The following is a 27,900-nucleotide window of genomic DNA, read 5'->3' as shown; positions in this document are numbered from 1 at the left end:
ATACCGTGTAGTTATTATAAAGTGTTACCTTGAATATTTTTCCATCTTAACCATGTGTTGTACACTAGAGCCATTTTGTTTTTTTTCCTCTGTTAAAGCTGCCTCTATATCCTTAACTCAAATGCCAAACTTGATACCACTATTCTGACAGAAATTATCACAATGGGAATGACTGAGTTGATATGTTGAAGCTGTGACTGCAGAGACTTATACATTGTTTAAAATATCATAAAAAACCTATACAGGTGCTTCTAAAAAAAAATATTAATATCGTGGAAAGGTTCAAAATATTTGAAGCCTTTTTTTGTTGTAATCTTGATAACGGTTTTGATGGAAATCAAAAATCCAGAATCGCAAAATATTATGAAGAAATTATATTACTGAAATGTCAACCCTCTGAAAAGTACGTTAATTTATGCACTCAATACTTGGTCGGGGCTTTTCCAAGATATTAAATTTTTTTTAGACTTGGTAGGCCACGTGTCCTGTTGTTGCATCCATGAGCAGGAAGTGTGAAAGGGGTACTCAGAGCTGACCATGACATTTTCTGACAGAATTGACTTAAAGTGAGGACACCGCTTTGATTGGCTTTTTTATTTGTGTATGGAAAATATTATTTTAAGTTTACTTTATAATAGTTTGATATCTTACAGATCTCTAACTTTCATTTGATATTTATTATATTTATGAATTTGGTTCATTTTTTAAACACTTTGTTTGGCAGTTTAACATTGTGACCTCTTGCTGAGACAAGTTATATGTGCTTCCAAGTATAGAGACATTATTATAGTATTGTGACAACCCTACACATGTCAACGTTTCAGTTAGTGTAGTCTTGTGTGATTCCACTTCTCACATTTCTCATCAGCTGAAAGCAGTGCGAGAGCAGCTGCAGTTACTGACCCAAACACCTCTCCTAAAACCAAAGATAAGAGAGAAGTCCAAGAAGAAGAGAAAGAAGGTGAGAGAGTCAAAGCGAAAAGGTGAAGAAATGAAGAAACCAGCAAAAATACAGAAGAGGTCCAACAGCAACAAGTCATCAGGGTAGGCAAATATTTTGTCTGTGTGCGCACAGATTTTAAAATGCCTTGTTCAAATTTACATTTTATTTAAATTCAGGCAAGCTTTATAGGAACAAGCTTTCAAGTCTTTCCTGCTTATACCAAAAAGACACATTCAATGGATCACAGTTCTTGATGCATCATAAAAGAAAAGAAAAAATCTATCGTAAAAATTGTAATTGGCGATAAATCATTTATATGAAGAGATCCCTGGCCATTCCAACCTAAACGTATCTGGCTTCAGTTTTATAATGCACATTATTCTCGGAGAAATCAAAATCACACTACCTTTGTCCTCAGGCGGAACAAGGAGAGCAGAGCATATGATTCTGAAGATGAGATTAATGCTTTGCCCATGTCTTATGAGGAGAAACGGAGACTGAGCCTGGACATTAACAAGCTTCCAGGAGACAAGCTCGGCAAAGTAGTGCAAATTATCAAGGCGAGAGAGCCTCTCCTCAAGGACACGGACCCTGAGGAGATTGAGATCGATTTTGAGATGCTCAAACCTTCAACGCTTCGAGCTCTGGAGTGGTACATCATGACATGCCTTCGGAAGAAACCAAAAGAAACAGACCGTGAGTAACACTATTAACATCTCTTAAATATGAGATTTAAGAGATGTTAAATCTCCCCCCATAACCTGATTGGAAAACAAATAATGTTTACAATAAAAAGAAATGATGCTTTTAAAAGATAAAATGCATATTTTTCTACTTTTTGTCATATATGAAACACAAAAATGAGGGATGAGGTGACTGTGAATGTCAATGCCCTCCCCCTCGTCCCATTTCAATGCCCACACTTTGAGAACCACCTCACTATAGGGTGTACTTCATCTTTCTGTGTGCAATTGCATTTCGTGCACGGTTGAGCATTCTAGCCTTTCAAGGTATTCTTATTACTGTGAGCCTGTATGGACCCGTGTGGCACACATGCACTGACTGCTTTGTGATACTCTTTAGTACTGTCAACTCCATGGACGGTCTGCGCTGACTGCGCTGATGATGAAATTGCAATGCGTACTATGTGAGGTGTTGCAGCATGCAGCAAATCAAATATACTTTGCCTTAAAGGAATATCCCGGGTTCAATAGAAGTTAAGCTCAATCGACAGCATTTATATTATAATGTTTATTACCACAAAAAAATATTTTGACTCGTTCCTCTTCTTAAAAAAAAAAAAAAAAGAAAAAGAAAAAACTGAGGTTACATGAAGCACAATGAAAGTGAATGTGGCCAATTTTTGGAGGGTTTAAGGCAGAAATTTAAAGCTAATCATTTTATAAAAGCGCACACACACACGTTCCGGTCCTCGAATCTGATTGGTGAGAGACGTTTCATGAGCACTGACGGTTTCACACATGCTTTGCTGTGTGTGTGTGTATCACTCCGCTTGGGTTAGTGGGGTTCTGTGGATGGAAATGCCTTGTTGATGAGAGAGGTCATCAGAGAATGGCCAGACTGGTTTGAACTGACGAAGTCTATGGTAACGCCGATAACTGCTCTGTGCAACTGCGGAGGGAAGAATAGCATCTCGGAATGCTATTCTGAAATGTGGGTTGGTGCTGTTTTGGCCGCACGAAGGGGACATACACAATATTAGGCAGTTGGTTTTAATATTGTGGCTGATCGGTGCGTTTTTGTAATTTTTACAGTCATTTTAGGATTGTGTAGATTAGCAATGCCTGAAATACATGAAATAATATTTTAATTTGATGCTAATTTAGGAACTGATTTCTACCAAATTTCAAGAATTTAAATTTAATGTAAAATAGGGAAAACCTGTTGCTAAAAGTTAAGTTGGGTAAATGTTTTTTCCTTTCAGGTATAAAGCTACAAAAGAAGTCTAGAAACAAAGACACTGAGAAAGAGCTACAAAACACAACTGTGGAACCAATCTCCAATAAAAAGGCCAAGAGTAAGTAGCTGTTGTTGTTCTTATTAACTAATGAATGTGTAATACTTGCAGTCATTTGAACTATGCAATTATTTTTGTGTGTGTGTGTGTGTTGAAGTAAATATAGTGGAATAGGTACATTGCACATTTTTGTTAATCGTTTAAATTATATTAAAGTGAAAGTTCACCCAAAAAATGTAATTCTCTTAACATTTACTCACCCTCATGCCATCCCAAATGTGACTTTAAAAAAAATTTAATTTCTTATAAAAAAAAAAAACACAGTGGCGCATATGTTATAATTGAATAAGTTGCGAGCCATCACATTCTAATCTAGTTGTATTAAGCGGGCATGGTTGAGAATGTTGAATATACTAATAAAAATGCAAATTTTAAAATATCTAAAAATCCAAAAAAAATAAAGATGCATTCACCTGAGAAGCAGCATATAAAATATATAGACTTGCTTTTAGAGGACCTTGAATATAACTATATTTTGTCTTTACTGCACTTGCAGAATTATAACAAAGTAAAAAAAATACACTTGTATACAAAATACACTTAATGTATATTTAAGGTACATTCTCTTAAAGCAAGTCTAAATATAAGTAAATGTATTTTGTTTTTAGATAATTTTAAATTGGAAAACAAGAGAAAAAACTTGATTAAAATAGGATTTTTTGCATTGAATTTCTTTACTGAATTAAATGTTTAATATTTGTTAATTTCCCGTTAATTGAGAGAATGTCATTTAGAGGTATTTTTAAAAGACGATTTTTCCTCTTTATTGTTAGTAAGCATGTTTAATTCAACCTTTTAAGTCGGGCCACAAGCTGTATAATCGGTTAAGAACTAATGATTCATCTTTGCAATAATAGTCGAATAATTGTTCTAATAATCATTAGACTAATTGATTATTAAAATAATTGTTAGTTGCAGCCTTATAATCGAGCTTGAAATCACGATCGCCAAGGAGACTGCAAGATTTATAGTGAAAAATATATAACATTTTAGTCTGTCACCCAAAACCGGTTGGATCGCTTCAGAAGACATGGATTAAACTATGTAAGTCATATGGATTGCTATGAGGCCTTTATTTAATATTTGGACCAGAGTTCTGGACACCATTTACTTGCATTGTGAGGACCAACAGCTGAGATATTCTTTCAAAAATCTTTGTGTTCAGCAGAAGAAAGTCATACACATCTGGGATGGCATGAGGGTGAGTAATTGATGAGAGAATTGAAATTTGTTGGTTGAACTATTCCTTTAAACCTCCCTGTCGAAAACATTGTGTTCATGTGGAATATGATTAAATGTTTGTTTATTATAATGAAAGGTAAAAATACAAATGGTCCGATAAAATGTTCAAGAAGTTTAAGTGCAATGTCATTAGATTTATAAGTAGGGCTGGACGATGCATTGAATACCCACAATATAATCGCAATGAATTTGCTGACGATATAAAATTCAACAATATTGTTAACATAATTTTATTTGGCCATTTTTAAGATCCATATAGTGCTTCATTAAGACTAATTTCATGATCCTTCAGGACTGTATAATTTATCAAAATAACATAAAAATGGAGATATGATTTAGTGCTGTGGAATATAATAATTTTAGCGATGCATTGTGAAGTACTGCAGGTTCAAGCATTCGCGCAATTCCAAATATTAGTGACTACTTAATTTATTGTACAAATTTACAAATAGATTAAAGACTGTAAAGGAGAGTTTGACAGTGGTTCACAAGATGCGAAACTCATAACTGTCAAACAAACATTGCCCTTCCCATTTCATAATCAAAGCTCCTGGTGAAGATGAAATAAACACGACTTGCAGTGTCAAAATAAAAACCCCAGTTTAGGGTGAAGTAAATAGGACAAAAATATATAAATGTATCTTTAACAAATCAAATCCTGAAAATAATTATAATTCAGAATTATATTACAATAATAAACTTTTACTGGGTTCCACAGTAATAATTTGGTATGATGCAATATTCATTTGGTTTCCAAAAAATAGTTTTTTACACACCTTGTTCATTCACAAAGAAATATATATGAAGGTAAATACGTTTTTATTAAGCCTCCATATATGATTGATTGTTAAATATAAGTGTAAACGTGCAAATCGACGCAAATGTTTACATTTTACTCTCCCTTGTGTTCATTTAGTGGGAAACATGGCTTCATCATTTTGAAATAGATTTTCATTTAATGCCTTTGAAATATTAATTCTGCTTTGCTACAATGGCTGTTTAGACAAAATGGTTCCTCTGATAAGGTATATATTGAATATCTGAGCGGCTGTGGCTCAGTTGGTAGAGTGGTCGGCCACTAATCGCTAATAGTTGGTGGTTCGAATCCTGGCCTACACGTCTCCACATGCCGAAGTGTCCATATCGCCCAGCCCTATTTATGTAATTGTTTTCAGTGCAGATGCAAAATTATCCTACATGTTTCTTTCTCCCTTTTCTTTCTGTGGTGCAGTTGAATCAGAGGGTGAGTTTAAAGACATGACTCGTCCATCTCGCCTGAGCGACAGCAGCAGCTCGTCTAGCTCTGACAGCAGTAGTAGTGACTCTAGCTCATCTGATAGCTGTGACTCTGATTCAGGTTAGCTGCTCCACACCTACCTACCACCCCTTTTACTCACTCACTGTCTCTCAGGCCAGCCTGAGTCCCCCCTCTCTGGCCAATGGTGCTGAAAACAAACCAAAAATGATAAACTACTCGGACACATCACCCCATGTTCCCATCAGTAGATTATTACTTATTTCACCATAACACCAACTGGACAACAAAATACTTGAAACATTACATCAATATGTTTTATTAAACTTTTTGAACGTTTGAAAAATTTGTGTAAGTTGTATTCTTTTGTTTTTCATTGCTTGTCCCTACACACACACACACACACACACACACACACACACACATATATATATTTATATTTATATTTATTAGTGCTCTTTTGGTTCCAAATAAGAAACAATTCTTGTCACTCGTTAAGTTCTCTCTCTTGCACTTTTTCTATTTTTTTTGTTGGGTGCTGTTATTTATTTGTTTTCTGATGTTTGAAATTTTGTTCTTGTTTCATCACAATCACTTATTTATGTTATTCTATTGTTTAAGTTTGAGACCAGCTGGCTCTTGCTGTGGGTTTCATTTGATGTTCTCTGATATACCCTTAGACAGATGTTAAAAGTATTCACTCAGTGGTAAAGGCTAACACAAAAGATACAGGTTTCAAATTTACTTCTACACTTATTTGCCTTGATCTATGTAACTGAGAGCCTCTCTTCATTCAGAAAGAGCAGTGTTTGTGCTATGTACTTTTATACCTGTTGAGAGTCATGGTTGGTTTTTGTTTTTAACCGCTGCTCTCATTTATTACTGTGTTTTTTTTCCTGTTGGATTACTTTTGTAATTTAACCTTTTGTACTTTGTGAAAATAGGTTATGTATAAATATATATGTAACAAAATCTACAAAAGATTGTAAAGGCATACATCGTTATGTTGTATGTAATGTATTTAATGAATTGTAAATTATAATTGACATAGTAACATGAGAGGTAGGACCAAACAAAATTGTCATTAAGAAGCAAGAATCTGTCTTGCTTTAAATCCATTGCATTATTTGTAAATGTGTGCAGACATATTCACCTAAATAAGTATAAAGCTTACCCATTACCCTTGGTGTTTAACACCTAGAATTTTAAATAAAACATTTTCATAGACCACTGTAGTACTTTTAAGATTAGTCTTGTTTTTCTTTGCTGTCATCTCACATTGTTTTTCCCTTGTTCACACAATCACAAAAATGCTTAGCAAATTATGTACATTTTGACTGCTTTAATGAAACTGATGTTACCATCAGTAATTTATTGTTTTTAAGAAAGAGAGAGAGAGATTTTTGTTATAAGAAATCTGTTTTGGAACTAGAATTCAGGTGGCACTTCAACACATGTTATATTGTACGCTGACTTCTTTTATAAGTGGACATCAGTTAATCTTAATTAAATAAGCAGGAATACCCATGGGATTTGGGGGATTAGGTTTGCCTTTCCCACAGCCGTGACTGAAGTGAAATGACCCCAGTGTACATTGTACGTGTCTTGCAGAAAAGAAAACTAAGAGGAAACAAAGCAAAGCCCATCTTCATGCCAACAAAGTTAAAAGCAAGGTAAAATCACACAACCTTATAATAGTAAAGACCCACATTATGTGGCCTAGGCCCACTCATTCATCTTTGGTGATGGCACATGAAGCATTTCACTTCATGGTGTGCCAGATTTTCCCAAAGTGAAATATTGCCCCCTCCCCAAACAGGCATTGCAGCAGGCAGCTGCTGCTGGGGTAAAGGACCATTTACTTGATGTGACCTGCCAGTCTCCTCCAGTCTCTGAGACAGACTCCAAAGACCGGTTTGTGTCTCAAGCAAAGCAGCCTACCGAGGACGCCACCACCACAATCTCAGGTCCGACTCAGTGCCATTGTTCATACTGCTATTCACATTAATGTGTTTTCTTTGGCACTGTGGCCAAATCAAGCTGTTAAAAGGAACACTGCAATAACATTTATAACAAAATTAAAGAGAAACATGGTTCCATCATTTTTCAGTTGGATTTTAATGCCTTGTCTAACAACCATATTAATGAGTTTGGACACCAGATGGATCTTGACGGCTTTGATTTTATCAATTTAACCCTTTTCTGTCCATCCTCTTACCCTCCTTCCACGACAGCCTTGCACAGCCGGCAACATCCTCGGCCATCCAGACCTAGTGGCAAAGCTGCCCCCCTACCTCTTAAAACGTGGACTGCACCCTTACCACTCAGTCTACCTCTAGACCAGACCCCCTGCCCTTTACTCAACACTTCTTCCTCCCCTTGTAATGATCGCACAACATTTTCACCCAAATGCTCCCCTGTGTCAATCATCCCACACCCACCAGTCGCACCCCCCACAGACCAAACATTCTCCCATAGTCCCTCGCTCAATCCTCCACATGCCCCCCATATCCCTGACCTACAGGATTCTCAGATTGGCTCCCCCTCACCTGCTGTTGCAGAGGAGCCTCCACATAAGTCTGAGCAGAAAGGTAAGAGGTTGTTTTTTATCGCCAATCTCAATCACTTGCTTGTGTCCCCTGCCAGCCTTACTGTAGTCTGCTCTAATAGTTTTATGTGCCACAACCCCTCAACCTTTCCCTTCCTTAGTAGTTTATCATCTTGACTGGTATTTGTCGACAAGTCTATTCAGTGGATTAACAATCAGTTGAATAGATTTAACCCCCAGCTGCTTGTCATAGTGATCACTGCCTAACAACACTGCATGAGAGTTGTAACAACTTCGGTTGTGGTTCAAGGTAAAAACACATCTCTGTGTTTCTCCCCCTCAATCTCGCAGATATTCTTCCTCTTCTGTCACCACTGACCTCACCGCCTACAGTCATGCCTGTCACAGGATTACTGCCTATCTCCAACTCTCAGTTTGAGGTAATTCTCTTCTGCTTTTTTTGTCACGGAGATACCATTTTGTACCATGTTAGATCAGGAGTACTCAATAGGTGTACTCCAGTCCAGATTGGGACAGAAGGACAATTCAGTATGAACCGAGATCTAAATCTTTGTGTTAGTTATCTGACACATGGCTAAGTGATTGTGTAAGCATATAGTATCTCAAAGTGAGTACACCTCACATTTTTGTAAATATTTGATTATATCTTTTCATGTGAAAACACTGAAGAAATGACACTTTGCTACAATGTAAAGTAGTGAGTGTACAGCTTGTATAACAGTGTAAATTTGCTGTCCCCTCAAAATAACCCAACACACAGCCATTAATGCCTAAACCGCTGGCAACAAAAATGAGTACACCCCTTAGTGAAAATGTCCAAATTGGGCCCAATTAGTCATTTTCCCTCCCCGGTGTCATGTGACTCGTTAGTGTTAGAAGGTCTCTGGTGTGAATGGGGAGGAGGTGTGCTAAATTTGGTGTCATCGCTCTCACACTCCCTCAAACTGGTCACTGGAAGTTCAACGGCACCTCATGGCAAAGAACTCTGAGGATTGGAAGAAAATAATTGTTGCTCTACATAAAGTTGGCCTAGGCTATAAGAAGATTGCCAAGACCCTGACACTGAGCTGCTGCACGGTGGCCAAGACCATACAGCGGTTTAACAGGACAGGTTCCACTCAGAACAGGCCTCGCCATGGTTGACCAAAGAAGTTGAGTGCACGTGCTCGGCGTCATATCCAGAGGTTATCTTTGGAAATAGACGTACGAGTGCTGCCAGCATTGCTGCAGAGGTCAAAGGGGGTGGGGGGTCAGCCTGTCAGTGCTCAGACCATATGCCGCACACTGCATCAAGTTGGTCCGCATGGCTGTCGTCCCAGAAGGAAGCCTCTTCTAAAGGTGATCCACAAGAAAGCCTGCAAACAGTTTGCTCAAGACAAGCAGACTAAGGACATGGATTACTGGAACCATGTCCTGTGGTCTGATGAGACCAAGATAAAATTATTTGGTTCAGAGGGTGTCAAGCGTGTGTGGTGGAAACCAGGTGAGGAGTACAAAGACAAGTGTGTCTTGCCTACAGTCAAGCATGGTGGTGGGAGTGTCATGGTCTGGGGCTGCATGAGTGCTGCCGGCACTGGGGTGCTACAGTTCATTGAGGGAACCTTGAATGCCAACATTTACTGTGACATACTGAAGCAGAGCATGATCCCCTCCCTTCGGAGACTGGGCCGCAGGGCAGTATTCCAGCATGATAACGACCCCAAACACACCTCCAAGACGACCACTGCCTTGCTAATGAAGCTGAGGGTGAAGGTGATGGACTGACCAAGCATGTCTCCAGACCTAAATCCTTTTGAGCATCTGTGGGGCATCCTCAAACGGAAGGTGGAGGAGCACAAGGTCTCTTAACATCCACCAGCTCCGTGATGTCGTCATGGATATAGCCATATGACTACTGACACCCTGTAAGCTACATATTATTTTCTGGAACTTTTGCTGGGAAGTAAATTAGACTGACTTCTTGGTACATTAATTGAATTAGATTTGTATTTTTTTTTTTGCTGGAAAGGCAAAAACGTTTTGCCTAGATTACAATTACATTGTTTGCAGACACTTAATAAAGTGACTTACAGCACAATAATACAAATAAAATAAAAATCCCTTACTAAATGAATAACCTGCAATCAGCCGGACATAAAATAAACCCTGACAGGACATTCTGGGGTGGAGTGTTATACTAAAGGGGTCTTCTAACCTCCTCTTGTTAAGCGTGGAGTTGCCCCGGGCAAGAAGAAAGATGAGAGAAGGATCATAGTTCAACCAAAAATAATTTAATAGTGTATGACTAGTGGGTCTGGGTAGCTAAGGTGGTAAAAATGTTGGCTACCACCCCTGGAGTTCGCTAGTTCGAACCCAGGTCGTGTTGAGTGACTCCAGCCAGGTCTCCTAAGCAACCAAATTGGCCCAGTTGCTAGGAAGGGTAGAGTCACATGGGGTAACCTCCTCGTGGTCACTATACTGTGGTTAGTTCTTGGTGGGGTGCGTGGTGAGTTGGGCATGGATGCCGCGGGGGTGGCGTGAAACCTCCACACACACTATGTCTTCGTGACAACGCGCTCAACAAGCCACGTGATGAGATGCGCGGGTTGGCGGTCTCCGACGCGGAGGCAGCTGGGATTTGTCCTCCACCACAAGGACGTAAAAAGCGCATTGGGAATTAGGCATTCTAAATTGGATTAAAAAAAAATAATTTGCTCAGAGATTGTAGCTCTGGCTGACTTGAGCGCTTTGATTCCTGCAAGGAGAGCAGGTTCAGTGGAGTGACCAGGGTTTAAGCCTGATGATGGGGGAGGGGGGGGGACTGGATTATTGTTGGTTTCTGAAGTATTTCTGTGTAATTTGTAAGCCCTGGTTAAAAAAATGTCAACTGCACAGTACTGCGTTCTCTCTCTCATATGCGCATGCATGAGTGTTTGCTGAGTTGGTGGAATGTGATTCGGAGAGTGCAGATTTATTTTTCTAATCTTAAAGTTTGTCAATTATATGAAGATTTTTTACTCCACTGTTTCCAGTTCACTTGTTTATACGGTCACAACGTACTGCAAATACTGTTGGGGGAAGAGGGGGGTTGTTTTGTGTCAGGCAGTTTTTTTTACTGGTGGTTATGGAGAGTGTGGAGAGGCCGAGTTATGAGCAACACACCCAGTGGCACGGAATCAAAGTGTCAGTCGGAGTTGAGAGCTCAGTTGAGGAATTATGTTTTAGCGGTAGGAGAGGTGGTTGGTCACAGCAGAATTAGATCAGCTTCTAGAATGAACAGTGCTTTTGTGTTATTGTTTAAAAAGGGATAGTCCTAAATAATATTTTTATTAGGGTATTCCCACTCATCAACCCGTTAAGGAAAGTTTGGCTCTCTAATGGACCTCCGTTCATTAGTGATGAAGCACTGGGATGCAAATTATCTAGACATGGAAAACAGGTATCCACAATGAAGAAAATCCCCTTTAGTTGCAAATCCCCATTGTTGAAGCATGTTGTCATTTCGTAGGCAATTTCACATGAATTTGAGGAGCAATATTGACAAGTTAATTAATGCCTTTAAACTTAAAGTCGATGGCTTTGAATGTGTGATTTTTGCTACTATGTAAAATCAAGAAAGTTGTATAGAAGAATGGAGAGGGTGGCATGGGGCTTGAAACGCTTGAATTAAATGCGGATAAAGAAAATGTGGAGAATGAGAATGAAATTTGTGAGAAAGAAAATCAAAGCAATGAAGAGAGGTTAGATATTGAGATTGACGAAGTGGAAGAGGAAATTCTTAGGGAAGATGAAGCTTTTTTTTAAGGTGCCAGCTGTGAAGAGAAAATTCTATGCAAAACGGCATCTATATCAAAGAAAATGCAAAATAAGACCACCAGAAGTTCAGATGAACATTTGAGTGTGAATGATTTGTCTGTTTCATAGAGTGAACTGGAATTGGACAATGTGATGCGAGATTACAGTGGATATGGTTTAGAATGAATGAACTTTTTTGCAGTGCACGAAAGGAAAGAGGAATGTTGAGGTGGAAGATTTCTTCCCAGATATTTCAGTATTCATTGATTCAGCAAAATGTTTAATTAAATAGTTGGGAGAATATTGTTTATCAAGTCCCCAGACATGTATCGCTTGAAGTTTGAACAAAATGTGTGTTCTCAGACAATTAACAATGAATTGTCACAAGAATAATGACATGGTATTGGTTTGGTATTTAGTGCAGGTTTTATCCCTCACAATGAGTTTTTTTTTTTTTTTTTTTTTAAATCTCATCCTTAAATTGAAATGGAGCGAGGGATGTAAGCAAAACAGCACAGCTATGTGATTTAATGAAACTTTAGAATATAGACAATTTTTTCAGTCATAAGAATGCTCTTAGTGCTTGGGTGGTTATTTTGTCAGAAATGCTGACAAAATACAGTGTAACAGAACATTTCTTAATATTTGGGCATGTTAATTGCACATGAAATTATATTGATAGGAATCATATTGAACCACATGCAGCCTTGAGGTGAAAAACTAGTAAGCATCCTTGACACTCATCAGCTTTGTGACGTAAGGAGAAACTTTCATAATATTGAAAGGCAATATACATGGGCACATTTCATTAGCAAGACTGGATCGTTTTGATTGTTTTGAACATCAGGTACAATGTTATAAGTCTTGTCATATCTGTCCAGTTGGATTTTGTATCATTCAGTGTTGGTAGATGTGGTTTTATTAATTTTGTTAAGCATAATTGTGTATATTGGTGCTTTAACAGTACCTTGCTTGAAGTTGCACATTTTGGTAAATATTAGTTTTATTTTTGGATGGGATGGAAGTCTCGGAAGTCATATTCTTTCAATACAGCATGGTGGGATATTGGAAAATTACAGATACAAAATATTTGTCATTAGTACACTTTTAATGTCACCAGAGACACTGTTCAATCTATTCAAGATCTAGAGATTGATATATTGGAACTCCAGATTCAGGCTCTCAAAGACAAAATAAGCTGTTTTAGCAGATCTGTTAGGTATTAGAGCACAGGGTGCATTGATCAGATCTAGATTTCAGAATTCTTCTATTTTGGCCATTTTTTTCTACTTGAGTTCTCAGAATAATTACATGTACATAACTGTATATAAACTCAGCAAAAAAGGACATTGTATTTTAAAGACAATTTTGTAAAAATCCAAATAACTTTACAGATCTTTATTGTAAAGGGTTTAAACAGTGTTTTCCATGCTTGTTCAATGAACCATAAACCATTAATGAACAACTCGGTAGGGTTGGGCGATGTCCCCTAAATTGGCAGTTGACGATGTTGACAGTAAAACATCGCGATGGACGATGATATCGTCGGTGGGGGGGGGGGGTTTAATATAATTTCATATAATTTTCAAAAATGATATGAAAAATTATTATTTTGTTATTTTACTAACCCAACTAATGACTCGTCGGCGCTTTATCAGTAGGTTGCACGACACGTGAAGCATTTTTTTTTTTTTAGCTTTCACTTAAGAAGAGTTGTGCACTTTTTATTTTAATATATCTCTTTACATAAATACTATTTTCCACTTAAAAAGTATAATTTCATTATTTTACTCATTGATGAGCAAAAGGTCGAGGCAGAAATGACCATGTACTTGCAGGAAATGGCCATTGATGGGGAAGAGGACCCGCTGACTTGGTGGAAAACGAACGACAAAAGGTTTCCGTTCATGGCAAGATTAGCACGGAAATATCTGTGCATATGTGCTACCAGTACTCCATCAGAGCGGGTCTTCAGCACAGCGGGTAGTGTAGTTACTCCAATCCGCAGCTTATTAAAACCAGATAAAGTGAATATGTTGGTATTTCTGGCCAGAAACATCGAAATTTAAACATGGTCTATGGTGAAAGATATATTAGACTTCTTTACGCATTTTTCGCCATCCGTTGCGGAGCTATTAGATTTTGCATATTTTTAAACGTTCATTTGTGTAGTTCATATGACCACTTTACAATATTTCAATAACATAATTTATTTTGTAGCCTGTGCTGAAGTTAATTGTGCTGCTAATTATAAGTGAAATGTTAATGCCGAGTTTCGGTCTGAGTGTTGTTCCCGTTTTCTTGTTCTTTATTTGTTGTTCTTCTATGTTTTAATAAATGTGTGTTATTCATACTCACCTTGTTTCTTTCATTTGATTTGACATTATGGATTTATGGCCAAGGAAATTGTTCTTTAAAAGTATTAACCAGACAAAAGTTATTTGACGTTCGCTGGTCTGGGTTTATCTTAAACTGCCGCTTCAGTGTATACAAGAGCTATGTGACAACAAGCAAGATTTTCTGAGACACTACAACTACTAATAATTCATTAATAAAGGCTATTTTCTTGTAGCCTACAACATAAAATATTTTAATCTAAATGTACATTGTAAGACATGTAAGAAAAAGAAGCTAACAATGTCAAGATCAATATTTGTGTAGCCTGCCTGACACTGTATTTTCACAGACTAACACGTCACGTCTCTGGCATATACTACAGTATTTAAAATAGCATATATGCATTAGTTATATTCTCAATTTAATTTACAAAGCAATCCCTGCAAAGTTTTTAGGTTAACTATAGAAGAGACTAGGATTAGTGAGTCACACTAGCAAGACTCGCAAAAGGGGGCGTGGCATCACGATGGTGGCTCTACATCGTGATGTTGGTCAGATGATAACGTCCATCGGCACAACCCTACAACTTGGGACACTAAAGAGTGAAAAGAAAGATGCCCAGTGTCCCTGCTCATCTGCGTGTATGTGCCTTAGTCATATTGCATGGAGGCATGAGGATTGCAGATGTGGCTAGGGCAATAAATTGCAATGTCCGTACAGGGAGATGCCTAAGACAGCGCTACAGGGAGACCGGAAGGACAGCTGATTGTCCTCGCAGTGGCAAACTAATGTGTAACAACACCTGCACATGATCGGTACGTCTGAATATCACGCCAGCAGAACAGGTACAGGATGGCAACAAAAACTGCCGGAGTTATACCAGGAGTGCACAATTCCTCCATCAGTGCCCAGACTGTCCGCAATAGGCTGAGAGAGGCTGGACTGTGGGCTTGTAGGCCTGTTGTAAGGCAGGTCCTTTGCAGACATCACAGAAAACAACGTCGCCTGTGGGAACAAACCCACCTTTGCTAGACCAGACAGGACTGGCAAAACTGCTCTTCATTGAAGAGTCACAGTTTTGTCTCAACAGCGGTGATGGTCGGACAAAGGATTAATGGTGCTCGGCTGAATTTATGTCAGGATCCATCACCATGGTTAACACAGTTTCTGATAAAGGCAAAGGTCATCAAAATAAAGGACTTAATTGAGGTGGTTGGCAGTGCTTTGTATAAAGTATGTGTAAAAGTGGTAAACAAAGCAAAACTAAAATGTATTGACACCATGGAGAGAATATTTAGGTGGTGTTGATATTTCTAAGCCTGTTTGGGGTTCACTTTATAAGCCACCATTGACTAAGTCTGTGGGTGATCTTTGGAGAATACTACATGGTATCATTGCAATCATTGCTTTAATCTTATTGTTGAATCCAACTGTGAAAGATATATGTCCCTTTTGTTTTATACATTGTGAGAGATTGAGGCCTTTTTTTGTTCTATTGGAAGTTTTATTTTCTGCCTTTTTAATGAAGTTTTTACAGTGACCATTCATTTTTGGTTTCAAAATTTAAAAAAAGGACCATTACTACATTTTCTTCTGGGTTAAGCAAAAATAGCTGTCTATTTTAGTAGAAAACATAAAATTCTCTTTATAACTGATAGTAGGGCAGATTTGTTTAAGGGGCTCACGAGCAAGAATAAAACATGACTTATATTTTATTCATCTATGAAGGAACATAGGAACATAGGTAGAAAAGATGTTGTGTTGGGTTGAAAATTATGCATTGCATTTTGCTGGTGGAACTGGGAATATAATGGGGAATTTTAAGTGTGGTGGTGTTGAGTTTTATTTTGAGTCTTGCTGTAATAAAAGGTGTTATAAAAATTAAAAGAAAATTCTCTCTCTGCAGCATTGTAGATTGTTGTCACCTCTGCAAGAGAGTCCATTAACCAATATGAGGAATGAGCAGGGCTGCTTAGAATCACTAGACGAGTCCTCCTTTCAGCTGCATAAAAAGCCTGGTCAGCATTTCTTTCTGGAGTTTTCTCTTACATCCTTTTTAGCTTCCTTTTCCTGAATGGTTTCTGAGTTCTTATTCACATTTTCTAGGAGCTAAACACGATAGCAGCGAACTATGGAAGTCCATTCAAGATGCCAAATCCAACTTGCCTAAAAAGGTACAAATTCTTTGTGGGTACACACTTGCATATATGGCAAAACAAGATCGACTCGAGTGTTATCTCTGATAACTTATGCATGTGTTTCAGGATATTGTTCTGAAGAATGCAGACTCCTGGACAAGTCTGGGTAAGATGGCTGCACAAACTCCTTGCACCATCAAGTCATCCAAGGAGAGTTTCCAGCAGTTCCGTAAGGTTGCCATGGAGAAAGAGGAACGAGAGCGAGCTCGTAAACTGCAGTTGGAGGCTGGTCGAGAGAAGAGCAGCACAGATAAAACCGGGTATAAAAATAAACACTTTTATATGCCATACATTAAGTTGAATTATGTAATCTTGGTTTCATTTTGAAGGCCTTTCAATCTCTGCCTGGCAGAGAGTTAATTCCAGCTGACCACAGCATACCATGGCTTAGTTCCAAAACCTAAAAGGCTTCTTTGTGCTCGCTCTACACACTAATCCTCTTTGTATGAAAATGCATTGATTTTGCTATGTTTACACCTCTTATAAACACTAGAATGGTATTCTCCTCCACCAAAAATAAAAGCTTTGGAAAACATTGTCATTAGGATACTGAAAATGTAGTTTTCATACTTAAATGGATTAATGTGGATGTGGTTTAAGCCAGTGTTCTCATCGAAAAGGAATCTCATGAATGGCCAATTTAAAACATACTACATAGGTAGCAACTACATCCGGGTTACTCCGCTTTGAAAAGCCTACATCTATGCTTACCCTTTTAGTTTTTTTTTTTAGCTTAGTAACTCATATCACTAATAATAAAGCATTTGGGAGAAGTTTTTCTGTTATTACTGTTCATGTTCTGTCACCCAGCACTTGAAAACATGCACTGTGACAGTGGCAAGGGGTGCGCACAAACTGTTTCTATTAATGCACACAGACTTGCCCAACGCTCATGTAACACTGTAGCCCATAATCAGAATAAAATTCACATCTTTGTGTTCAGTATGTTATTTTAATCTCTTTGCAGTTTATTTTCTTCCTATAACTAAAATGCAATTAAGAGACACTGAGAATGACCAAAAGTTGTAGAAAATCTACATCTTTAAATTGGTCCCAGGGCTCAACAATAAGGACTGCCTGATGGCCTGGGGCTACTGTGAGAGAGATTCGGGCCATTGCAGCACTTATAACATTAGGGCAATCAGACAACAAGTGAAAGAGCACCAAAATTACACTGAGCGAACACAGTCCTGTAACCAAGCACTTGGAGACGAGTGAGCGCGCATGATTATATTGAGCGCATACATATGATGAAGCACTTAATTTACTGGACGTGGTGAGGCACAGTTGCATGAGTGCACAAGAGTGTGTAGCTACAGAGTGCACTCTTCTAAAACTGTCCTTACTCTGTTCTATGTGTCTGTGCTGCATCTATTACCGTTGTGATGAAAAGTGCATTACTCTGCTCAACCTCAAAAGCCTGACAAAAAAATGTCTTTTAAACGAGGCTTAAAAGCCTCCTCTGTAGGGGAGAAATGTTTAAAGGAGTCTCCAGAGTCTGGTAGCAACAACGGAGAACACTTGGTCACCCCTAGATTTTAACCTTGTCTTAGTAAAAGACAGGAGCATCTGATTAGAAGACCTCAACGTTCTAGCAGTTTGATGGGATGTAAAATATCAGCAATGTATTGAGGAGCTACACCAATAAAAACCATGAATGCAAACAAAAGGATCTTAAACTGTATCCTGAACTTAACTGGCAGCCAATGTAGAGATGCCAGGACGGGGCTTATTTTATCCCTCTTCTTTTCACCTGTCAAAAGCTTAGCCGCTGCATTTTAAACTGAAGTCGGTACAGGTAACACTGGGAAATGTATGTATGTGTGTGTGTGTGTGTGTGTATATATATATATATATATATAATTAGTGAATTACAGCATTCAGTGCATGAAGATATAACGGTTTCCAGATCTTTGACAGAGCTATCTCCAAATTGAAGGCTATTCTTTCTAAGTTGGAAGAAACTGCTTTTAACACTTTATTTGCTTGTCACATTTCATTGCTAAATCAAAGGTGACACCCAGTTTTTTTTTTATTTATTTATTATTATTTTTTTTATATCCTGGTCAAATACACTTAATGATTTAGTCCATAGTCTTATTTCATTGATCTCATTGGTGGCCGAAGAGGATCGAAAAAAATCTGAGAGAATGGATCCTTATGGAACACCACAGCATAATGATGCTGATGAGGAAGTATAGTTTCAAATACAAATTGAGAATGATCTATCCTTTTAAATATGACTTAAACAAATTTAAAGCCAGTCTCTTGATGCCCACCTCATCTTCCATGCTCCGTGATGAGATTTAATGTTCAATAGTATCAAAAGCGGCAGTTAGATCAAGCAGGTTTAGAACTATAACATTCCCTGAATCGACAGCTAGCTATGTCATTAGATAACTTGAACAGTCTCTGTGTTGTGGAAGGTCCTAAACCCAAATTGGAGCACCTCAATATCATTCTCAGATAATCATGCAAGAAGTTTGAGATAAAATAACCTTTTCTAAAATTTTCAATAGAAATGGTAGTTTTGATATTGGCCAATATTTTTTTCAAAACACTAGGGTCTAAGTTCGTTTCTTGATGAGGGGCTACACTACCTCATGTTTAAAACAAGTAGGAGCAATGCCATTAATTAAAGGTGGGGTATGTGATTTGCAAAACGGCCGGCAGATTTTGAAAATACACAACTCTAAGGTCCTACCTTCTCTCCTCCAACGCTGGCCCTGACTCCACCCATTCGAAAAACATGGACGCGCAATCATGCACGAGCGAAAACTCAGATGCGCAGTGTTCTAGACTCACTAGTCAAACAGTGCATTCACCTGTCAGACAATTTTTCAGAGCAAATTGTTGACACAGCAGGAGGAGGGGGTCGCATACCACTCTTGAAAGGTGTAGAGCTGATTTTCTCATAACTGTAAAAAAAAAAAGAACATCGCCAGCCCTGGCGTCTGTACAGCGGTCTTCTATTCAAAACAGGATTCATAGAAATGTGGAACAACCCCACTAGCACTATAAAAGCTCTATTCTCCATACATAAATACAATCGCTTCCTGTTACTGGGTCACGAGCTTTGAGTATGCGCATCGAACGGGACACGCAGCCAGGGTGGTGGGGGAGGGGGCATGGTACGACCGTTTGATTGACACATTTTCTGTCCAATGATTCTAGATGGTCTTGAAAATGATTGGCTGGAGTTTTTCGAGTCCTGCCCGTTCCACGGATGATTAAATTGCTTAATTTTCATTTCAGTGCTTCTAATTTACAGCCAGTAAGTGGGTTAGGAATAGGATTTCAAGTTATTTTGAAAAAATGGTCAAAAAAGAAAATCACATACCCCACCTTTAAGCTGTCATTTATAAGAGGCTGAATACTAGGACTAAATACATCTTTGGTTTAACAACAGCTGAGGAGGAATGGGATTACCATGGAACTACACTATATGGTCAAATGTTTCTAGACACTTGAACACAAACATTCATTTGTGCTTGTTAAACATTTACTTTAAAAACCATAGGGATTAATCCCGCTCTTTGCTATCATCAAGGATGTCTCTGTACATTGCTGCATCTTTCCCTCGATCCTGAATAGTCTCCCAGTTCCTGCCGCTGAAAAATATCCCCACAGCATGATGCTGCCACCAGCATGCTTCACTGTAGGGATAGTATTGGCCAAGTGATGAGCGGTGCCTGGTTTCCTCCAGACATGACACTTGCCATTCAGGCCAAAGAGCTCAATCTTTGTTTCATCAGACCAGAGAATTTTGTTTCTCATGGTCAGAGTCCTTCAGGTGCCTTTTGGCAAACTCCAGGTGGGCTGTCATGTGCCTTTTACTGAGTGGCTTCCCTCTGGCCACTCTACCATACAGGCCTGATTTATCTCAACATTCAGATACCCATGGCCTACAGTTTGTGTGACCGAGTGCCCTTTAAAGAATAGTTCACCCAAAAATGATTATTCTCATTATTTACTCAGCCTGATGCCATCCCAGATGTGTATGACTTACTTTTGTCTGCAGAACACTATCAAAGATTTTTACAAGAATTTCTCAGCTCTTTAGGTGCATGCAACATAAGTGAATGGGTGCCAAAGATCAAAAGTACTCCAGACAACACTGGTGGTTAAATCCATATATTCTGCAGCGTGGGTGAGAAACGGATCAATATTTCTGTCCATATTATGCTATAAATTGCCCTCCCTGCTCAGTCAATTTCCACTTTACTTTCGGTTTCTCATTCTCCTGTTTTTGGTGATTCACATTCTTGCAAATTGCAAATCAATTTATGACAAAAAATTACTTCAATATCTATATCTATCTATCTATATCTCACACCTATCATATCGTGTCTGCACACGTGGATTTAACCACTGGAGTCATAATATGAATTACTTTTATGCTCCCATTATGTGGGTTTTGGCACCCATTGACAGAGCCAAGGACCTACAGAGCTAACATATTCTTCTAAATATCTTTATTTGTGTTCCGCAAAAGAAAGAAAGCCACAAACCTCTGGGATGGCATGAGGGTGAGTAAATTATAAGAGAATTAAAATTTAATAATAATAATAATAACTTTTTTTTGTATAGCGCTTTTAAAAGTTAATTCTCAGAGCGCTTTACATAAAGAGACATGATCACACAATACAAAATATTTCACACAAGATTACAAACCTAAAAACAACAAAAAATAAATAAATATCAAGACAGAGTAAAACCATAAGATACGTCTCATTAACAACCACTAATAATAGCACCTTTACCCAAATGCTTCCGTAAAATAATACGTTTTAAGGGATGTTTTAAACCTTTTCAAAGATGGTGCAAATCATATTTCGGAAGGCAAGGAGTTCCATAACTTTGGGGCGACTGAAGAGAATGCCCTATCACCCATTGTTTTTAGATTCGTTACCGGAACTGCTAAAAGACCGGCATCAGCAGAGCGAAGATTACGTGTTGGAATGTAGGGTATTAAAAGCTCGGCGAGATACTGAGGAGTGAGTCCATTCAATGCCTTGTACGTCAACATCAGAATCTTAAAATCAACACGACATTTAACAGGTAACCAATGCAGGATCTCTAAAATAGGTTTTATATGATCTCTTTGTCTTGTCCTAGTCAGAATACGTGCAGCAGAGTTTTGTACCCACTGAAGTTTATTCAGAATAGATTTTGATGCTCCTGCTAACAAGGCATTGCAATAATCAATTCTAGAAAAAAACCAGAGTATTAATTCATTGTTCAGCTACAGGAAAGGACAGCATGGGCCGTAATCTGGATATATTTCTAAGATGAAAAAAAGAAACTCTAACAGTATTACGTACGTGAAGATCGAATGTTAAATTAGAATCAAAAATTACTCCCAAGTTTTTTAGTTTTGATTGGAACTGGATTACAGAGCCAACCACTTCTAACGCTACAGGTTGCACTCTGCGTAACTGGTGGGGCGAACCAATAAGCATCACCTCGGTCTTGTCACTATTTAAGCATAAAAAAATTAGCAGACATCCAATTTTTAATAACCGTGATACACTTGGAAAGATGTAATACGGCCACATTTACCTCAGATTTTGAGTGAACATATATCTGGGTGTCGTCCGCATAAAAATGAAAATCAAGACCTAGAGACCTCAAGAGTTGGCCAAGAGGAAAAATATAAAGAGTGAAAAGTAAGGGACCCAAAATTGAAACCTGAGGAACACCAAATTTTACCATACCAGCCTCAGATCTGCAGCCACCCAGCACAACGAATTGTTTGCAATCTGAAAAATAAGACTTAAACCAGCTCAGAGCAGAGTCAGATACACCAAAGACAGACTGTAAGCGCGAGAGTAAAGTGCTATGATCAATAGTGTCGAAAGCAGCACTGAGATCAAGCAGAATCAGTATTGATAAGCAACCAGCATCGGAAGCCATCAATAAGTCATTTGTGACTTTGACTAATGCTGTCTCAGTGCTATGCATTTTACTAAAGCCAGATTGAAGAGGTTATTTGCAGACAAATGAGAAAGCAGTTGTGAATCAACAATACGTTCTAAGATTTTAGCAATAAAAGGGAGACCAGAGATGGGACGAAAATTTGCTAGATTCTCAAAGTCACGGCTTTGTTTTTGGAACAGGGGTTACAGCAGCAATTTTAAGTGCAGATGGCATGACACCAGAAAACAGTGAGTCATTTATAATAATACAGCCGGACACAAAGAAGAAAAGCATGACTGAAACAACCCAGCTGGTATGGGATCAACACTTGTGGTGGCAGCCCTCATTTTTAGAACCACATTACACAGGGATTGAGAATCTAACATGGAGAATTCTGAAAAACAAACTCCAGAAAATTCCATGTTACTTATTTTTGGGGTAACAGTTATATTAGTGGTAGTAATCTGATCTCTTATCCCCTCAATCTTATTGCCAAAAAACACAAGATTTGTGGGTGATCTCTCTTTTAAATGATTTATAGTGTGATGCAGCAGCTCCAAAAGACCAATTTGGACTGCCAGCCTTCAAAGCCAGAAGTAGAGTCAGCAGAGCTGCCACTGATGGCGGTCATCTTGGATACCCCTGCATCACCGGAGTCGTGCACTCTGCCACAGAATTCTGAACGAGAGATGGCTCGCAAGAGAGAGCAGGAGCGCCGCAGGAGGGAGGCTGTAAGTACCTCATCCTCAGCTGGCTACACACTATAATGTAGTTAAAATGTAATGTAATTTTTTTTTTTACTATGTAATTTTACTTGTAGTGTTTTATAGTATTGTAATGTATTCATATTGAAATACTTTAATATGATGTATAATACTTTTCCATGCTTTTTATCCCCTGCCAGATGTCAGGAATCATTGACATGACCATGCAGAGTGACATAATGGCGACCTTTGAGAAGAACTTGGAGTGAGATTTAAACTAATACAATTATTTGGTTGTGTACATTGTGTTACTGTTCGGTGAACGGTGTGGACTGTCTTGTCCCTTCCCTAAATTGTTCTAAGAGTCCTGGTGACTGAAACGGGTCTTAGTCTTTTGATGGACGAAAATACTGCAATATAGCTGCATCACTTTACATTTGTACTAAATTAGCTCTAGTGAAAAACAAACAAACACAGTAATGCACCGTGTAAAATGTTGCAGGTCCAATATGTGCACCATTAACAGTGTTTTGTGTGTATTTTCTTGGCTTTTGTTTTTTGATAAATTGGATTTGCCTGCACTGAAATGCTGCCCAAGTGTTGAGGCAGTTTTGAAAGAGAAACATGTTTGATGTTTTACAGCAGTCTTTGTGTTCTTTAACATGTTTAGTTCATCTTTTTGTTTTATACTGAATGATTGTGTTTACTTCTCTTGAATATTATTGTAATCAAATCTTTGACACATTCCATCAACTCTTCTGCTTTATGAATAATGCATAGCTGGTCGTATTGTGCCAGCTGTTGATAGAACTATAAGGGATGTTCCTGTGCAGGGCTGCATCCTTGTTTATCGTATTAGCTGGTATTTCATGTATTTGACTTATTGCAGTAATTTAAACAGAACATGTACTGACTGAGCTTGTCCTGTTTAAGTTATCACCAAAAAAATAATAAAGTTTTTCTGTAGTGTCAGATATTTAACATTAGCATGTGTGTTAAAGTCATATTTAGTATTTCGTTACCTGGGACAGCCAATTTTATAGGTGTCTGCCTTCAATGAATGGGACTTCTTTTAAGAAGTTTTTGCACTTCCTGTATTTTGATTTGTATCCATTTGGAAGTGTAGTGCCATAAAGTTCCTCTCTTGGCAGTTCTTTGTGCCTAAAGTCGGTGGATTCTCCAGAGCTATGGTGATCAGATGATTGTACCGGACTGAAGGCATGTTCAATATTGTGTTTCTGACTGTAATGGTTGTGGCAGTTTTCCAGTGGTCTCTTCCTGTAAATGATCATCACAAGCACTTTATTCAGTCTACCACCATGCTGAGGTGTCACAAGCTATTGAGGGAAAGACAAATATATTGTTTCAAAAAGATCACATTCTAAACGTTAAATCAATAAAAAAAAAAAAGTATTTTCATTACAAGTTTGTATTGCGTGATCCATCATATATAAAAGTTTGCATATGTTTAAATTTTGGAGCTTTGTTTTGCAATTCAAGAGAGTGATTTATAAAATATGTAAGTAATTAAATGTAAAATATTAAGAATGAATTGGTGCTTTTGCATACAAAAACCTGCTTAAGATTGAAAGACTTAAGTCTCATGAAGAATGCCAATATACAAAATGAGCAGATTGCTTTATCTGCAAAAAAGTGGAAAGTCCACATTTCTTGCAAAATTACTAGATATGTTCGACCTATTGGTTTTGTGATGTGCAAATTATTCTGTTATGCATTATTAAAGTTAGCCTACCTTAACGGCTTAGCTTTATTTACCTTTTTTTCTCAAGGAGAAACCTGAAAATGAAAATTCTCTCCATTTACTCACCCTCATGCCATCCAAGATGTGTATGACTTTCTTTCATCTGCTGAACTGAAATTACAATTTTTAGAAGAACATCGCTGCTCTGTTGGTCCATTACAATGCAAGTGAATAGGTGGCAAATTTTTAAGCTCCAAAATCCACATATGGGCAGCATAAAAGTACTACAGATGACTGGTGGTTAAGTCCATATATTCAGAAATGATATGATGGGTATGGGTGAGAAACCCATCAACATTTAAGTAAATTTCCCTTCTCATTTACTTTCTCCTGTTTTTGGTGATTCACATTCTCCATGCATATTGCCCCCTACTGGACAGGAAGGAGAATTTTATGATGACAAATTACTGATATTGATCTGTTTCTCACCCTCCCTTCAGAAGATATGGATTGTACCACCAGTCGTCTTTGAGGTACTTTTATGTTGCCCTTATGTGGATTTTGGAGCTTCAAATTTTTGGCACCCATCCACTTGTATTGTATGGACATACAGAGCTGAAATATCATTTAAAAAATCTTCATTTGAGTTCTGCTGAATAAAAAAACTGGGATGACAGGAGAGTAAATAAATCATAAAATCATTTTTATTTTTGGGTGAATTATCCCTTTAATAGATTTAGGAGAATACAGGTCAAGTGGGAAACATTTTTGCATTTAATATTTCTTCCTTTTTTCTTCTATCAAAAGTAGTGTAGATATTTAACTATTGAAATTGTATTATTGTTAGGGGGCGTAAACCATTTTTACATCATAAAATAAAGCCACAGCTGTCAGTAGGTTGCTCGCACAGACCTAACACTTACAGTGCATTATTAATATATTACAGTATATATTAATATATACTTAAGTATGAAAAAGTACTATATATATATATATATATATATATATATATATATATATATATACATTTATCATTTACTTTTAATATTTGTAGTATTTTAAAGACTCAATTATTGCAAATTAATTGCAAACTTTTGCAGAATTAGAATTGGTGAAATTAGTCACTGAATCAAAGATCAAAAGAAAATATGAATCCTTTAAAATGTGTGTGTCTACAGACTAAGGCTTTCACCATTATGAAATTTGGCAGATTATTAATTGTCAAACAAATAATTCAATTATAGCTATTAATTCCGCTTGTTTGCTTTATACACCTCAAGAAGTCATTTTTACATACCTTCAAATATATAAATAAAATAAAATAGGAATAAACTATGATTTTAAGGCTTTAACACCTTATAAATGACATGAAAAATAAAATAAGTATCAAATTATTTTTCTTTTTTTGTACATTTTAAATTTACACTTGTTTTTTGAACTCATATTTTATAAAAAAAAAAATGTCTATTTTGTATATAATTATATTTATATTATTTGTTTTATATTACACAATAGTCAAATATTTATTTCATAATTTATTCACCATTAAACATTATTTTGATGCTCTGATTAAACTCACAAGCCCTTATTTGTCATTAAGTAAAACCTTTGAGATTTTGTTTCATAATTTTATCACACAAAAATAGAGTTAGTGTGCACCACCTCCTCTTTGTCACTACTTGTCATTAACACAGCATGTATGGAGCAGGAACATTTGCCATTACACGATCATTTAAAGTGAAACCGGAGCGCTTTGAGTTCACTATCAAAGTTTATACTTATTCATTTATATTTTCGTTAATATAAATGAGTTTTGCGCAAGCCTCTGCTGAGCGCGTGAGAATCAGAGCGCTTCATGCATTCTACAGGAGCCGATTGACCTCCGTGGTGCGGCTCAGTAACAAAACGCAAAGAATACTGTATACAAATCCCGTTGGACTTGGAATGGGTTTAGCTTGGAAAAGTGCATGGGACAAAAATCACCTTTTTAAAGAATGCAGGGGACATGTCCCCCACCTCCCCCGTGACTGCTACGCCCTTGGTATATATAATATATATATGGCATAAAGAATTCAGATGTCCATCCAGTTAAATGGGCTGGTTCAGGGTGAAAAATAACAGGGTGGATATTCAGTGGATAAAATATATCCACTACATGGTCTGTGAATGATAATTAGAAATTATACTGTGTTTGTGAACTGATATTATATTATTTCTTTTAACATAAATATATATTGACATTTTAGAATGACATACATTTTCCCAATAACTTCCCATATCAGGGTCGACATGTTATGCTTGACCACATATGACTAACATCAGAAAATAAAGGAAAACATCAAACAAAAGAGTTATGCAGATAACTAAAATGAACTGTTACCTCCAGTGTGTGTGATGTCATTTCATTACATACTGTATGTCTATCTTTAATTAAAGATAAAAGTATCATGACATAACAGGGTTGGACAATAAATCAATGGACACACACACACACAAAACTCCACTATTAGTGTTAAAATTAGTCAATTATCATAAATGAAAACATGTAAGTGATAGAAAAACCACAACAGCATGGGGAAAAAATTCAGAAATCCAATGATTTCTCTGGCACTTATTTTATCAAAGGTGATTGACATGCAGCTCTTTGGACAAATACAAAAAATTTAAATGATAAAAAAAAATAATTGACTACTTTGACAGCAATGTGTAACGTTATAAATTGTATTAAAAAAAATAAAATAAAAAAAAAGCCTATTCAAATTGTAATACGTTGAAGTTAAACATTAAAAATACCTCAAATACTGGGAACTTAAATGGCACCGAATTATAGGACTGATCCTAATTGAACGTGTGCATTAAAGCTGTTCTTCTCAACCAGGGGGGCGGGGCCCACTAGGGTCCAGCGAGATTACTGAAAATTGGTGATTTATAAAATAGCCTATATTATAATATTCTGCAATGACTTTGGAATGACAAAATAAATCATTATGAAGTATTATAATTTATTATCATTCAGTTTCTCGGGGCGGACAATCCGTGAGCTCGCGCTGTGTTGCGGGCTCAAAAAGTTGCGTTAAATTGTGCGGTGGGCCCCACAGCAGCTTTCTAATTTTCTTGCGTCTGATGGTTGTAGTGGTTCAGTCCGAGGTGCAAATGAAACACCTTTGGGATTGAGCATGACTATTGTCATACGTAAGCGTGACTCCGCTCCAGGGATCC

At 37.4% G+C, this 27,900-nt stretch overlaps 1 protein-coding gene across 6 annotated transcripts in view; it reads left to right on the top strand.

Moving 5' to 3' along the window:
- The window catches only part of LOC127653895 (bromodomain testis-specific protein-like), a 37,254-nt gene extending 12,761 nt beyond the window's left edge, over positions 1-24,493 (top strand). For all 6 annotated transcript variants that reach the window (XM_052140727.1, XM_052140728.1, XM_052140723.1 and 3 more), the window contains 13 exons: positions 869-1,044; positions 1,362-1,639; positions 2,889-2,981; positions 5,455-5,580; positions 7,090-7,151; positions 7,298-7,445; positions 7,713-8,069; positions 8,378-8,466; positions 16,065-16,176; positions 16,265-16,332; positions 16,423-16,616; positions 22,817-23,006; positions 23,180-24,493. In XM_052140727.1, the coding sequence (XP_051996687.1) occupies positions 869-1,044; positions 1,362-1,639; positions 2,889-2,981; positions 5,455-5,580; positions 7,090-7,151; positions 7,298-7,445; positions 7,713-8,069; positions 8,378-8,466; positions 16,065-16,176; positions 16,265-16,332; positions 16,423-16,616; positions 22,817-23,006; positions 23,180-23,248 (1,962 nt within the window). In that variant the 3' untranslated portion in view covers positions 23,249-24,493. The remainder of the gene's footprint in view (positions 1-868; positions 1,045-1,361; positions 1,640-2,888; positions 2,982-5,454; positions 5,581-7,089; positions 7,152-7,297; positions 7,446-7,712; positions 8,070-8,377; positions 8,467-16,064; positions 16,177-16,264; positions 16,333-16,422; positions 16,617-22,816; positions 23,007-23,179) is intronic.
- Positions 24,494-27,900: the final 3,407 nt, after the last annotated feature.

This window comes from Xyrauchen texanus, chromosome 13 (genome assembly GCF_025860055.1).
Source record: "Xyrauchen texanus isolate HMW12.3.18 chromosome 13, RBS_HiC_50CHRs, whole genome shotgun sequence".
NCBI lineage: Eukaryota > Metazoa > Chordata > Actinopteri > Cypriniformes > Catostomidae > Xyrauchen > Xyrauchen texanus.
Note: the sequence above shows the minus strand (reverse complement) of the source record. Positions and strands in the feature narration are given on the sequence as shown.